This window comes from Lolium rigidum, unplaced genomic scaffold (genome assembly GCF_022539505.1).
Source record: "Lolium rigidum isolate FL_2022 unplaced genomic scaffold, APGP_CSIRO_Lrig_0.1 contig_14396_1, whole genome shotgun sequence".
In the NCBI taxonomy this organism is placed as follows: domain Eukaryota; kingdom Viridiplantae; phylum Streptophyta; class Magnoliopsida; order Poales; family Poaceae; genus Lolium; species Lolium rigidum.
The window spans coordinates 28,519-44,414 of record NW_025899855.1 but is presented as its reverse complement, the minus strand read 5'-3'; the positions used below and the strand labels follow the sequence as shown (position 1 = coordinate 44,414).

Here is a 15,896-nt window from a genome sequence, read left to right as displayed (position 1 = left end):
CGGTGGTCGGCGGCGAGCGTTGAAGATTGAGTTTGCAGGGACCTTCAAGGGCGTAGTTTTCTTTTTCATTTTTTGAGGGTCTTTCCTGCAATTGTTTCCCGACACGTGTGTTTCTGGGTCCTTCTAGCAAGTGCCGCGTGTGTGTGTTCTAACCTTTGACCTGTGGTACTTTTCTCAAAAAGAAAAAAAGGTGGAACCAGCAGGAGCGAGCCAGCAGGCTAATGTACTGTACCGCCGGTGAGGGTTAGAGAGGAGAATGCCTCTTCTCCGCCCCGGTGCTCCCTGCAGCTGCCGATCAAGTCTCCCGTCCGTCGCGGCCGAAGCCAAGTAGACTCCCGGCAGCGCCGACGACAAGGTAAGCCAGCCAACTTTCCCGCTAGCAAAGTCGCCGGTACAGGTGTGATCCGTGCCCATTCTGTGCTGTTTGTAGGATGTGGGCACGAATCTGAACTTGTATCACTAAATCTGAACCAAATTAAGCTTGATTTCTTCTATATGACATTCCATGGCCTCGACCTTAGGCGTCTTTCGAAGCATTGCTTCATGTCTTGGTCAGTTGTTGGCTTCGATTTCTAGCGTTGGCCTAGAGAAATGAATTGATTTGATCTGATTTCTTGTGTGATGTTGCTTCCGCTAAGAAAATCAAATCTAATGGGACTTATCGGATTATATCTTGTAGAAAGGCACGGATACTTGATCAAATTTCACAAAGCATGGCAAAACTTATAAAAAAAAACTGCACATTTTCAGTATGTGTTATTGCTTTGTGAGGATTGCTAGATCTTTATGGCCCGATTGTCAGATGAATAACAGGTAAATAAACATTTGACTGAAATCTAATTATCAACACTCAACAGATCTGAACCTCGGGGGAGCTTTTCATTGGAGGTATCGGATAGACAGACGACAGTTCTTCTCATCAGAGCAGGAGCCTACCTTGGCAGGTATGCGTCAGTTTTTACCCTTGATCAATATGCATGTATCGGTCTGCAAAGTTTGTTGGTACATATATGTTTTTGTTCGGTCTTAAACAAGAGCTTTCCGACCACCAACCAACACGAATATTCCTGAAAGCTGCACGATTCTACAAACCCAAACTACCCAAATTCCTAGCTTCCGATGATTTTAGTAGCCGTTAGCCCATTAAATCGTTTTCCACTTAGATGCTGGTATAATGAATCGATTTATTTTCTTCTAGTTCCGTGAAATGTTTGTAGGAAGTAGCACCTTAGGAGTTATACTTCTTGTCGTTCAATTTTATTTGTAACTCATAATTCATGATCCTCCTTGGCAAATTCTGATGTTTCGTGGAGTACGGTTGTTTGATGGCAATATACCTTTCAATTTTTTAGGCTATGCTATAGAAAATATCTGAAGACACACAGGTACGCTGCCTGCTGTTCAGCATAGCTGTCTCAGCTCAGACTTGAGGAGCAAATGGCTGAGGCTGTGATTCTCCTAGCAGTGACAAAGATTGGTGTTGCTCTAGGGCATGAAGCAATGAGCCAGGCTATTTCACAGTTCAGTAATTTTATTACACAGCTAACAGAGCTTCAAGGTAGCATGAGCCGCATCAGAAGGGAGCTCAGACTAATTCATGAATATCTTTGCCGAATGGACATACGGAATTCGAACAATCGGACATATGAAATTTGGGTGGAGGAGGTGAGAATGTTTGTGCATGGGATTGAGGACATTGTGGACGAGTATTTGCATCTTGTTGGTCAGAAGCATGACACTGGATGGAGTACTTATCTGAAGAAAGGATTCAAACGACCAAATGTTTTCTTCTCTCTAAACAGGTTAGCTTCTTTGGTTAAGGAAGCAGAGGTCAATCTTGTGCACCTGTTTCAAGCTAAAGATCGATGGGTTTCGGTAGTAGCAACTGGGTATATGAGTGACTCAAGTTACATTGTTGAGCAGTCCAAGTATCTAGCAAACACTTCACGTTCCCTTGATGAAGAAGATCTTGTGGAGGTTGATGAAAATAAGGAAAAGCTCGAGCAATGGTTGGCAGGTGATGAGTTGGAACGCTCTGTGATAGTGCTGCATGGCATGGGAGGGGTTGGTAAAACAACTTTGGCTGCAAATGTCTACAGGAAGGTGAAAGAAAATTTTGACTGCTACTCTTGGGTCTCCATCTCTCAAACTTATTCTAGAGAAGATGTATTGAGGAATTTAATCAAGGAGCTTTTCAGTGATAAAGCCAGTGTTCCATCTAATATTGAGACCATGGACATCTCAAGTCTTGAAGGGACACTGAAGAATTTTTTAGAGCAACGTAAGTATTTGATCCTGATGGATGATGTTTGGACTGCAGAAGCATTTCTTGACTTGTCTGGAGTTTTTATTCGTAACCTGAAGGGCAGCAGAGTGGTAATCACAACAAGGGAAGGCAATGTTGCTAGACTTGCTTCTCAACGATATGTCTTAACACTAAATCCTCTATCGAAGGATGGGTCGTGGGAACTCTTCTGTAAGATGGCTTTTCCCAGGGATACAAACTATGAGTGCCCTATGGAACTGACAGAATTTGCACATGAACTAGTTAGCAAGTGTAAGGGCATACCCCTCGCAATTGTTTCTATTGGCAGGCTACTCTTCATACGTGACAAGACCAAGGAGGAACTGAAGCGAATACATGACCAGCTCGACTGGGAACTAATTAACAATCCAAGCCTGGAACATGTCAGGAATATCCTTTATTTGAGTTACATCTACCTTCCAACATACTTGAAAAGTTGTTTCCTATACTGCAGCCTATTTCCAAAGTACTATCTTTTGAAAAGGAAAAAGCTAATACGGTTGTGGGTAGCAGAGGGGTTCATCAAGAGAAGGGGTGAGAGCACAATGGAGGAAGTGGCTGAAGGCTATCTACAAGAGTTAGTTCACAGAAATCTTCTTCAGATTAATGAAAGAAACTCATCTGGTAGGATAAAATCATTCCGGATGCATGATTTTGTACGTGAGTTGGCGGTAGATTTGTGTCACAGAGAATGTTTCGGTGTTGTTTATGAGGAGGATAAATATACTGAATCTCTTGATGAGAGTGATGCACGTCGACTGGTAATACACAAACTAAAGAAGGATATATATCAGTCAGTGTCGGGTGTACACCGTCTTCGATCTATTATCGCATTCGACATCGGTATTCCATCATCCACTCTACTGCCTCTAGTAGTAGAGAAGTCCAGGTATATGTCAGTGCTGGAGTTAAGTGGCCTACCTATCGAGAAGGTTCCAGATGCTATCGGAGATCTCTTCAACCTCCGCTATTTGGGTCTGCGTGGTTCAAAAGTGAAGCTCCTTCCCAAATCTATCGAGAAACTTTCAAATTTATTGACACTGGACCTTTCTGGATCTTATGTAAAGGAGCTCCCTAGAGGGATTGGCAAACTGAAGAAGCTTAGGCAGATATTTTCTGACAAACCGAGCGATCGGTTTAGGAGAGATTTCCAGTGCGGAACCGGTGTATGCATCCCCAAGGGCCTTGAGAACCTGACAAACCTGCAGACACTGCTGTCATTGGAAGCACAGGATGAGTCCGTTAGACAATTGGGGGAGCTGAGGCAACTAAGAAGCTTGGAGATATGGAATGTGAAAGGAACCTACTGTGGATGTGTCTGTGCTTCTCTAGCAGATATGCAATATCTGTCCTACTTGCATGTGAATGCAAGCGATAACAATGAGGTTCTTCGGTTGAATGGCCTACCGCCAAACCTGAAAAGGCTAAGTTTGACTGGCCGGTTAGCGGAAGGCATGTTGGAAGAGTCTCCTCTCTTCCAAACTGCGGGGCAGAACTTGTATTCATTATCTATATCTTGGTCCCAGATGACAGAAGACCCCTTACCATTGTTTTCTCCATTGAGAAATTTGACTGACCTAATGCTCACCAGAGTGTACAATGGGAAGCAGATGATATTTCTTGCTGGGTGGTTCCCGAGCTAAAGAATCTGAGATTGAGAGACCTGCCAAATCTGGAGGTGTTAGAGGTGAAGAAAGGTGCCATGTTGAAGCTGGAAATATTAACACTAGTGAACCTTGAAAGCATGGTGGAGGTTCCACCTGGCATTGAATTCCTCGTGCACGTCAAATATCTATCATTTCGGGAAATCACCAATGAGTTTCTGACGTTGCTGCGCCAGTGTCCTAGAACTCAAGGGATGCAGTGGCGGCATACTCTCCGACGGCATTGACTCAACTGCAGAATCCACTGTTTTGAACAAGTATGTAAGTCATTCAACTGCAGACTACCAGTTTTTTTTTTTTTTTTTGCGAATGTAAAGTATATTATTTAAGGCACAAGAGTACAATTCTTAATACAGAGTTCAGGAATATCTACTGCACTCGAACGACGCCATAAGTTTGCCATAGCTTCTGCTCGGCCTTTGTTAGCAAGAACATTCCTCACCAAGATCTGTTCTCGCTTAATATGCTCGATCTTGAACTCCAAGACACCTTGAAAAAGGTGCTTAATTTCCCTGAGGATGAACATTGAGGCTGAACGATCCTCCATCTCACTCCTGATCATGGCCACTGCCTCCAAGCAATCCATCTCTATCACAAATGGCAGACTACCAGTTCCCTCGTGCAACTTTAACACCTTCATTTCTTTAGTATTAGTTAGGTCGTCGATGATATTAATATATTCCCTTTATCGAAAAAGTTAGGCCGTCGAAAGAAAAGTATTCGACCCTAGTATTGTTGTGATTTTAAATCGTGGTATTGCCTATATATTCTGGTAATGCCTAGAACTAATAAGAAATTTTGCTATTGGATTCGGCCTTTGTGATAATCTTCTTTGAGATAATTTGCCACACTTTTCTTTGCACTTCTATCATTTGCCATTTTATGTCTCACTGACATATGGTGGTCATGTGTTCGAAAAAAAGTGTGGCAAATCATAAAATATTCCCCTTGAGTACCGGCCGTTGAGCCTTGTTGGAAAACGTTTCGTCGTGGGCTCCCGCGAGTCCCAGGGCGAAACCCTAGTTCGCCGCCGCCAGCCCCGCCCTCCTCTTCTCCTGCCTCGCCGCCGCCAGGAGGCGCCACCGGGCGAAGCTCGGTCGGCGTTGGCGGGGCGGCTTCTCTCCTCCTCGCGGTGATGGCGGCACGGGCGGCATCGGTGCTTGGAGGCGCGGCGCTGAGCAGGGGGCGTGGCGGCGCGGCCGTTCGTCGGCGGCGTGGAGGCTCTGCGGGCAGTGCGTGCTCGGAGCATTTATTGTACATGCTCTTAGTGCTAGGTACATCGATGTAATAAAAAAGAATATCGTTTTCATGGAGACTCTAAAGCAATAAATAGAGGTTGTCATATTTGACTCAAAACGAGATAGAAGTTTCAAGATGATGACTTACCCTTGAATATCAAAGCGACATATTTTGACTCCGTACGGTTGCCATATTTGGCTCAAAACTATAATAAGAAGACTACATTTTCATCTTGGTCCAGCTTTTGAGTTCTTCGAGAACGCCAGTTTCGCTCCTTTCTTCAAGCAAGTGTATTTTCCACTCTTACTTTCTTCAACTCTTTTTGAGGGTTGTATTCAACGTGGTTAAACCAACTTCCGAGACTATGTTCATGTGTATACTAGATAAACATGTTAATCCCTGAACCGTATTATCCCTGTCATCTCTACTCCACTAGGAGGGCACTAGATTGCACTTCACCTTGAAAATTCATTGATTTCGTTCAGGCCTAATTTTGCAGGATATTAAGGTGAGAATGGATCCATGTCCTAATGCATGTACTTTGCATCATAGTAGCAAAAGTAAACATAGAAATTTTATTAGTTCTTTAACATACTGCAATCATGATTTATCAAATATCACATGTGTGGACGGTGAGGAGTCGGCGGAAGGCTGGTTGCGGCGTAGTAGTGCTCCGGCGCTTTCTTTGTTTGTACGTTGGTGTCTCCACTGCTCGGTCTCTCTGTGCCATACGGCATGGGTTGGTCCTCGTATTGCCCGTTCTGCGTCCGTGCGAGTTATGTGGGGAGTAGCCGGGGGAAACTCTTGGCTGGCACCGACGATTCTATCGCTGTTCTCCTTCTTGAAGGGCTGGTGAGGTAACCTCCCCCTTTTCCTCTTCTGCCCGGGTGAAAACTCAGGCTACGGACAGGCGACGATGGCGCATTGCGTCGTTTTCCTCCTTGGAGGCGCCGCTTTGGGTTGAGGGGACAGAGGGCTATCGATGTGGTGGCAATGACGGTGGTGCGGTTTGGGTTTGTCTTTGGTGAGGTGGTGGCGGCAGTCAGCAAGCTCAAGGCTTTTTTGGGCGCTCGACCGTCTGTATGTTCTGTGCTGGCCGGTGAGGATGGAAGGGTCCCTCCTTCGGCAGTAGCAAGGTGAGGCGGTCTCGGAGCCGGATCTTCATCTCTTTGACGCTGGTGCTTCTCCTCTTCGCTTGACACGTCTCTTTCCGTCCGTGGCAGTTCTCTGTAGCTTGTTCTTGTGGGCTCTTTGGTGGCGCTGCCGAGTGGAATTAGTTTCTCTAGGGCTTTGCCTCTTTCTTTTACCTTGTTCAAGTTTGTGTAATCAGCAACGTTGTATCCTAGCCGGTTGAGGGCTTTATTAATTTAAAGCTGGGCTCTCGACGCTTATGTTTAAAAAATAATAATCTTCCTCTGAAACTTACGAGTGATTGCCTGTCATTGTTATGACGTAATTACATTACAGTGATATTGTTCAAGGCATTTCACTGAAAGCGCCCTACCCCCCTACCTTTTAAAATGCCACAGATTCCATACATATAGTGCCAGACAACAAAAAATGCACAAGCTGGGGAAGCTCTGTTTGTGCTTTGAGTCATGTGATCATATCAATAGACATCACAAGCCACTGCAACTGTACTCGACACTTCAACTGGGCTGGGTGACTGCTGTTACAGCACACTGTTGATGAAGCCAACTCTAATACGATGCCAATTCCATGGCCTGTTACTGTTAGGGCCACCCACCTGTTGGAAGACACCTTGGCACCATCAAGCCATTGGAGTTGGTGTCATTGGCATCACCCTCGAATGCCAGCAGTAGATTGGCGCACTGGCGCAAAAACCCCACCGAAACGCCGGACCAGCTGCGTCCTCAATGGCAAGCACACATAGTGGCTGGTGAGCATATTTTCCTCCTTTTTTAGGGTAAAGAGAGTTCATAAATTATCTAAACAATGGATTACATTTGAGGCGTAGCAATTTGAAAACCATTGGAGGGCTTTGCAGAATCCACTCCTGGCCGGTTCCAGAACCCATAGGCAATTTAGGTAATTCATAAGGCTGTGTGCATCATTTGTATGCACAGGCCGGGGCTATGCTCCCCATTGTGAATTTTTTTAGATAATTCATGCGCTACCCTATTACAAACTCTTTTCACTTTATTTCTGAAGCAAACCTCTTTTATATTTATTATGTATGATTCACAAATGTGGGTACTTTGACGTTGCAGCAATGAGTTTATTTGAATTATAAGAAGTGGATTGAAGTTAAGCAGGTCAGGTAGCTGATTCGTTCTTCCACCAAGGAATCGAAAGTTCCTCTTGAAAAGGGGGAGACAGGAGTGCTGGATCAACTCGAGGCTTGAGGCTTTGGCAACTCGCCGGGTCAAGGAGCCTCTGAATTTGACGTGGGGGTAAACCGAGTGGTGCTAATCCATGGAAAATCTGTGATGTTCACAACTCCCTGAAGCCTTGCCAGTTGTTACAAGATCCGGGTGGTTACACTACGGGAACCAGTCAAGGTGCCGACGGCCAGATCCTGTGCCGACGGCAAAATATCGGGGCCGTCGGCACAGGACTCGATCCGGCCAGGCCAGCAGGTCAGCCGTCGGCACATGAAGGTCTGTGCCGACGGCAACCGTCGGCACAGCCTCTCCGCCCTGACGGCGAGCTAACAGCGTTAGGCCTGTGCCGACGGCAAAGCCGTCGGCACATATTTTCAGCCCTGTGCCGACGGGAAAGCCGTCGGCATAGCTATTTTCCATTTTACCACATTAATCTTCAAAAAATCATAACTAAACCATTATAATTCAGAAAAATACAAATAATATATCAAAATTTTCAGAAAAATAAGGTCTATCTTGGAAAAATATCAAACTTGCAATATTTAAAATATCTCAAAGAACCTTCTCAAAAATGAGCTATCATATCCGATGTTTTATGGCTTTCACACAGAACAACCAATGTTATGGATAGAATTGCGGCATAGTTTGTGATAATGTGCTCATATTGTGCACACATGTGCATCTTGGGATGTCTTACGAAGTTGCAGGAGGAAGTTTTCCATTTCATCGCACGGAAAACCATTTTCCATTTTTGTGGTGTCGAAAACGGGGTGTTTTGTGAAGCAACCACCAAATTAAAGTTTCACATTGGTAGCAACACATTTTTCAAAAATACTAGACCACATAAGATGGACAATTTATTAACCGGTGTATCTGGAACCTTTCCGTCCACCCCTCATGAAAAAGACAAATTCCTGCCGTATCGGTAGGAGGCCGACCAGATTTGAACTACAGGTACATGATATAATGCTCAAGATTTTTTGTAAAAATCATTTTTAGATTCAAAACATGCCATTTCATCAGAGATCCAGTGCAAGTTTGGCGAGCCTCAGCCCCGGGCAAAGGATCTTCATGCCCGTCGTTTTGAATATAGTTTGAAACGGGCATAAAAAATTCGAAAACGATCCAAACAATGCGAAACCTTCGCGTGGTGTCATATTATGTGTCATAGTTGCAAGGAAAAATATTAAAGTTGGTAAATTGAGAACATCACAAAAAATCCTTCACAAAATGAGCTATCATGTTCGAGGTTTCATGACATTTAGGTCAAATGACCAATGTTATGGATAAAATCGTGGCATAGTTTGTGATAATGTGTTGATATTGTGCACACATATGCATATTGGTATGTCTTACGATATTGCAGGAGGAAGTTTTCCATTTCATCGCACGAAAAAATCATTTTCCATTTTTGAGGTGCCGAAAACGAGGTGTTTTGTGAAGCAACCACCAAATTAAAGATTCACATAGGTACCAACACATTTTTCCAAAATACTAGACCAACTAATATGGAAAATTTCTCAACCGGTGTATCTGGAATCTTTCCGTCCACCCCTCATGAAAAAGACAAATTCCTGCCGAATCGGCAGGAGGCCGACCAAATTTGAACTACAGGTACATGATATATTGCTCAAGATTTTTTGTAAAAATTATTTTTAGATTCACAACATGCTATTTCATTAGAGATCCAGTGCAAGTTTAGCGAGCCTCAGCCCCGGGCAAAGGATCTTCATGCCCGCCGTTTTGAATATAGTTTGAAACAGGCATAAAAAATTCAAAAATGATCCAAACAATGTGAAACCTTCGCGTGTTGTCATATTATACGTCATAGTTGCAAGGAAAAATATTAAAGTTGGAAAATTGCGAACATCACAAAAAATCCTTCACAAAATGAGCTATCATGTTCGAGGTTTCATGACATTTAGGTCAAACGACCAATGTTATAGATAGAATCGCGGCATAGTTTGTCATAATGTGCCTATATTATGCACACATGTGTATCTTGAGATGTCTTACATGTTGCAGGAGGAAATTTTCCTTTTCATCGCGCGAAAAAACCATTTTCCATTTTTGAGGTGCCGAAAACGCGATGTTTTGTGAAGCAACCACCAAATTAAAGTTTCACATTGGTACCAACACATTTTAAAAAAATAGTAGACCACCTAAGATGGAAAATTTTCCAACCGGTGTATCTGGAACTTTTCCGTCCATCTCTCATGAAAAAGACAAATTTCTGCCGAATCGGTAGGAGGCCGGCCAGATTTGAACTACTGGTACATGATCTAATGCTCATGAATTTTTGGAAAATTATTTTTAGATTCAAAATATGATATAGATGTCATATTTGGGTTCCTCTCATTTTTCTAATAGATTTAGACATATTATTTGTCAAATTTTGATTTACAAATTTAAAGATATTAATTATTCCATATTAAATAAAAAAAGAAAAAAATCATTTTATTGTCCATTTGAATTCAAGATTAATATACTTATTCTTGTAGTTTATGTAGGTAATTGTTTGGAATTCAAAAAATAATGATGTGCAACATCAAGTAATAAGGGTTAATAGTATTGATATGGTATTATTATCAACAAGGTGTCGTTTCTTTCATGGAATCTAGTCTAAATGGAACCGAGAAGTTAAGCGTGCTAGGGGTGGAGTAGTGTGAGGATGGGTGACTCACCGGGAAGTTTGACCATGAGTGGAATTTGACATAATATTAAGTGTAGTTAGAGTTAAAATGGTGCATGTGAGAGATTAAAAAAATTTGAATTTTTTTTTTCGAATTTTTTGAATTTTTTTTTTTTTAAAATTTGAGCCAGAATTACCAAACGGCGTTATTTCTATGCCGACGGCTTTGCCGTCGGCACAGGATGCTGTGCCGACGGCCAGCCTGTGCTGACGGCAACTTTGCCTGTGCCGAGGCGTTATTGTGCCGTCGGCATCGGCACAAGCCTGTGCCGAAGACAACGCAAGCTGTGCCGACGGCCGCCGTAGTGTTACTGAATAGCTGCACGTCTGGAGATCGGGGCGTGGAAATAAAGAAAAGCAGTGAGCTGCTGATCTTTTGATTGTCTCCTGATATTTGGAGCTTACTGAAATCCTGGGTTCTGTATCTGGACTCTAGACTAGAGGTTGCTTTTTCTTCGAACATAACACTGCTGGAGTGTTTTTGTTTTGTTTTGCTTCTGAACTGGTAGTATTTTGATAAAACTAAACTCTGTATTATTTCTTACTTTGCAATTGACCTGAGAATCCAAAAATAATCAGTTCTTGCTGTATATTTATCTGTTGTTATCATCCAGCATTCAAAAGGATGTCCAAACAATGACAAGTAAGCCCGATAGCAAGATTCTTTCTTTCTTCTTTTTGAGTGAAAAAAGAACATGAGAGGAAGATTTGAACCAATTACAGAGAGCTGTGTTTTAATTGAAGTAGAAATTTCGCTCAATTGATTAGGCAAACTTGACTTTCTTGTACTGTATATTAATTCATCACTCCATACTCCATGGTCGGAGATAGATGAAGCAATTACAGAGACACAAGCACACACAAACACAAGGAAGGACGACACAAAGAGCAGATCAGAGCAGAGCGAGCTAGTAGACACACACCGCGCACGTACTTGCTCGATTCCGTCAGATGTTTCTTGTTATTTACGTACATGTACTCTCACACCATCACACAAGTGCGTTGCATCGCAGCGCGTGAAGCTTAGCAGTTGCAGGGGTTGCACTTGCAGTTGGCGCCGCAGCTGCAGCCCTCGCCAGACTCGCCAGCGGCCATCTCGAACTGCCCGGCCTTGTTCCCAGGAGCCACGCCGAGGACGACCACGGCCTGGGTCTGGGTGGTGATGCTGGCCTGCTCGTCCAGGTCAGGGTACATCTTGCTGCAACGATAAACGATCCGATAATCAAATCAAATCAGTTTTCTACCATCAAAGAAAATTAAATCTCGATCAAGTAACGGACTGAAATGGTTTTCTCTCTGCATATTAGTATTTTACCAAGATTCCAGGGTAAGCTCATAGCAGGACAGTATTTGGAGAAGAGAAACATCCATACCCGCACTTGCAGTTTGAGCCGCAGTTGCAGCTTGATCCACAGCTGCAAGACATCTTCCAAATATCTAACTGGTCAAGGATGAGATTATGGCGAAGAAGAAGGCTTTTGGGATTAGAGAAGATGGTGAATTGTATGTATAGCCCTCACACCTGCACCACTATTTATAGCCGGGTTAGCGTATAGGAGGAGGGCACTCTAGCTAAGGTATCGATGCGTGCCACGATGCTATACGTACGCCGGCATCTTGTCCAGTTTCTCAAGATCAATTGTCTTTCGGCAGCGACAAGTTCTCACCATTAGATAATTTTAATGATCCTTGGGGAGGTGACTTCTAGTCATGATCTTGTGTTACTGCGGTAACTGGTAAAACTAGGCTCAAAGACAACAAGACAAGATTAAATACAATGGCTAATAGTAGTTCAGCAAGAAAACAAATCATGATCTCATCTTTCTGGTTGCTTTTTCTGTAAATTTCGGGCGACCTAATAGTAGTTTAGCACGACAGCAAATCCAACGTATGGATCTTCTTTACCTTCAAATATCTATCCATGGCTTTCAGAATATTAATGCGTAGTTGACTTCTCTTTCCTTCTTACGAGTTTACACTGTTTAGTATTTACATCATATTGTATCCTTATGACAACCACAAGACGGCAAGAAATGGACCTTCTTTGTTGCTTCTCGAAATTTCTTTTGCCGCATCGTACAGACAAGTAGTAATATCTTAGTATTTGTATTTTCTAGTTCCCTCCGGAATCTTCAGGATACATCCACAGGGCCAACGAAAGGAGTGTGGAGTTTTGTAGCCCCAGCTACACTTTTTTTAGAAAAATTGAAAATAATACTATTTCAAAGTTTCAAATAATTCTGAAAAAATCTAGATGTAGGCAATATTCTATTTTATCAGCATGAAAAATCTCAAATCGAAATACCTTCTATTTCAGGCTATAGAAAAAAAAATACAAAAGTGATATTCTGAAATAGTGAACAGTGCGAATTTTGAAACCTCCAAAATTTATCAGATTTTATCTTTTTATGTGGCCAAAAATATAAGATGTTTCAAGTTGAGATTTTGCAAGTTCGTAGAATACACCATTATCAACATCTTGGATTTTTCAGAAATTTTTGAAGCTTTAAAATACTACTTCCAGAATTTTCAAAAAACAGGCTACATGTAGCCCGAGCTATATTTGCAATTTCCGCAACAACCATGCATATATATTACCCAACTGAACGCAAAATGTTTAATAATATTGTGGGGAGTATTCGTAATTGCACAAAAATTCTTATTATATACTACCTCCATCCCAAAGCTTAAGGCTTATTTTTATTGAAAAATTAAACCAAGTAAAGTTTGACCAAACTTTTAGAACAATCTATCAACAAATATAATATTTTGTAGATATCATACGAAAATATATTTCATTATCTATTCAATGATATTAATTTTGTATGTTGCATGTTAATAATTTTTGATAAAAACTTAGTCAAACTTGACATAGTTTGAATTTCTAAAAATAATATAAACCTTAAGCTTTGGGATGGAGGTAGTATATTCATGTGAACCTCTGAACTCTTATATGTATCATGTATACTTGTGCTAGAAGCAATTGTTATTTCAATTTCAATTGCATGCCATAGTTAGTATGTCTCAAGAAGAGCGGTCCTCAATCAAAATAATAAGCATTAACAAAACTACTACAAAAGAATTTTTCTAGCAACAATGATGATGCTAGTTTGAGACATGTTTGTTCTTGTTATTCTAATACTAGGACAACAATAAAATATCACATTCAGTACGTTGGCAATCCAGTAGGAGATATCTTATTATGATATGGAACAATCTAGAAGGAGATGTCCCATTTCCATGCATAATATAGAAAAATTCATCGCAATGCACTAACAAATATCATGTCACGTCATTATTTACTAACTAGTTTTACACTTTCTTAACTAAATATATTTGAGTAGTAGAGAAACACCGCACATAGAATATCTAATATTTGGAAACTCAATGAGGACTATTTTCCTATGAATCATAGTTTCAAAAATAGTATGTGTATCAAACACTGGAGAACTTTGTTCATGATCTCTCGTACCAGCGATTCTATGTTGCGAGCTATTGACTCCAATAATTGCATTCCTCCATTAAGAAAGGAAGACACTGAGAGTAGGTTTGTGAACCATGCCTGTGAATATGAGAGGTCATATCATATGTGCCTTCAACAAAAAAGTAAATGACAATTTTTTTAACATTCTGTTGAATTCAACTAATTTTTTTGATTAATTGGCAACATCAGCTAACAATGCCCAGTGTTTTAAAATTTCTTATGTGGCTTGTGAGGTTCAAATGTTAGCCACTTGTACCCAGATGATTGCTTTCAGTGTTGAGATATGGCTGATGTCACATGTTGGTTTGAAACACTTTGAACCTAGACTGAAAAGATAGCTTTCATGCCGCTACAAACGAGGATAACAACACTTTTTTTTTTAAATCTGCACCATGCAATCAGCTCCCGAACATATGTGACACATTACGAGGTGTGTTAGTGTGTACAAATTAGAGGCGACTTTAACTATAAACCGCATGGACAGAGAAGTGTGGCATCCAAAAGCAAATGTTTAATGTTGTCATTTTTATGGTAGGAATAACATTTTGTACTTTCATGACATTTTTTCTTATCTAGGTTACTTGGTTAATATAACACCCCTACATCTGGAGTGAAGTTTTTTTCTTTAATGGAAACTTAAATCTCCAGAAACCCTTGTTCGCCACTGAAAGATCATAGTGTGTTAGAGCAAGTCTAATAGTTTTTTCGATAAAGAGCATATATTAATCTCATGGAGATACCAATTACACCCAGCCTCTGCAACAACATCATACCCTAATGGCATAGAGGATGCACACAGCCAAAAAATATAGAAGAATTACAAAAAAAAGTCCCGCTACAGATATCAGAAACTTGAAACATCAACTCTGACACCACCAAGACAACACCAGAAGATCAGCTTCTCCATATGAAGAAAGTCCTCACTCTCAAAACAATGCCTTCAACAAGAACATTGCCAGGCACAACCAATTAAGGCCAGACCTTGGATTTTCACCCTGAAATATAGAACTCTCAACTTCTCCTGTGCAGTCGCCTCCACATACAAGTTGTTGTTTGAAGTCACGAAGCACCAAGCCAATTTCACCTCACCACCAAGATCCGGCCACCATTGCTCTTCCACCGATCTCGGCTTTCATGACTGTGGTGACCCTGCATACCACTGCATGTTGTAGTATGCCAGCTTGTTGTGGGTATACTTCATAGGTGTACCATCGACAGTGCCTAGATCCGGCAAGCCCGGGTGGCCCACAGACGGTGATGAGGCATGTGGCCCATCGGGCGGCCCAGTTGCTGTTGATCATGAAGGAAGAAGTCCGGTCCAGGATCAGCAGGCCGGATCCGTACCGACATAGGAGTAACCCGGATCCATGGAGGCCCATGAGGAACCCGGATCCAGGACGACGTGTATGGAAGGCGGATCCGTGACGTGCACGGCAAGATATTGTACCGTAGTTAGTCTATCTGTAATCCGGCTAGGACTCTCCATGTAAACCCTAGATCCGTGCGCCTTTATAAGCCGGATCCCGGAGCCCTAGAGGCACAACCACAACTCATTGTAACAACGCGAAAGCGCCCGGATAATTCCGGACAAGCAGCGAGTAGGCCCTCGTCATCGTGCAGGTGTTCCGAAGCTGGGTAACTCGCGTACCACCGTCCCGTGTGCACTCCGCCCTATGGCCCCTACTTCTTCTCCCCTCGTGAGGATCCCTCCTCCGAGGTACCGTCGATTAGGCAACGTCGCTTGGCGCCCACCGTGGGGCCTGCGGCGTCCGGAGGCCGGAACCGGGAGGGTTCCGCCATGGGAAGCTACGACGACACCATCGCTGTGGGGCGTGTCCTTTACGCCGGAAATCTGCCGATCGTCCCTCCGGATGAGTGTTGGATTCCGGCTAAAACCGACCCCGTCAAGCTCTCCATCATCCCAGTTGGCGGCATACACATCTTCATCGGGGAAACCGTCGATTCCGACGGAAACCCACTGGTAAGTAACGCAGACGCAACCGCCGCAGAGCTGGACGCTGTCGCGAAGATCCAATCTGAGACGCAGGAGCTTCCCAAGGAAGATTCCGCCTTAGATCTGAAAATTTCAAAGCCCACCCAATCCGCCCCTGAGCAGGAAACAAAGGTGGAAGACCAATGCAGATCCGCCTGGGTCTCCCAGGTGTTA

The 15,896-nt window shown here is 42.6% G+C and overlaps 1 protein-coding gene, 1 long non-coding RNA gene and 1 pseudogene across 2 annotated transcripts; 2 read left to right on the top strand and 1 right to left on the bottom strand.

Annotated features, from left to right (window-relative positions):
- Positions 1–241: 241 nt before the first annotated feature.
- On the top strand, positions 242–1,437 carry LOC124680377. The gene is made up of 3 exons (XR_006995506.1): positions 242–355; positions 858–944; positions 1,353–1,437. It is a non-coding gene; the product is annotated as an uncharacterized LOC124680377 (long non-coding RNA).
- On the top strand, positions 1,438–4,196 carry LOC124680376 (annotated as a pseudogene).
- Positions 4,197–11,009: 6,813 nt separating this feature from the next.
- On the bottom strand, positions 11,010–11,764 carry LOC124680374 (metallothionein-like protein 1). The gene is made up of 2 exons (XM_047215446.1): positions 11,619–11,764; positions 11,010–11,443 (listed from the first exon to the last, which is right to left on the bottom strand). The coding sequence occupies exons 1-2, from the start codon at positions 11,669–11,671 to the stop codon at positions 11,269–11,271; spliced, it is 228 nt and encodes a 75-aa protein (XP_047071402.1). The 5' UTR covers positions 11,672–11,764; the 3' UTR covers positions 11,010–11,268.
- Positions 11,765–15,896: the final 4,132 nt, after the last annotated feature.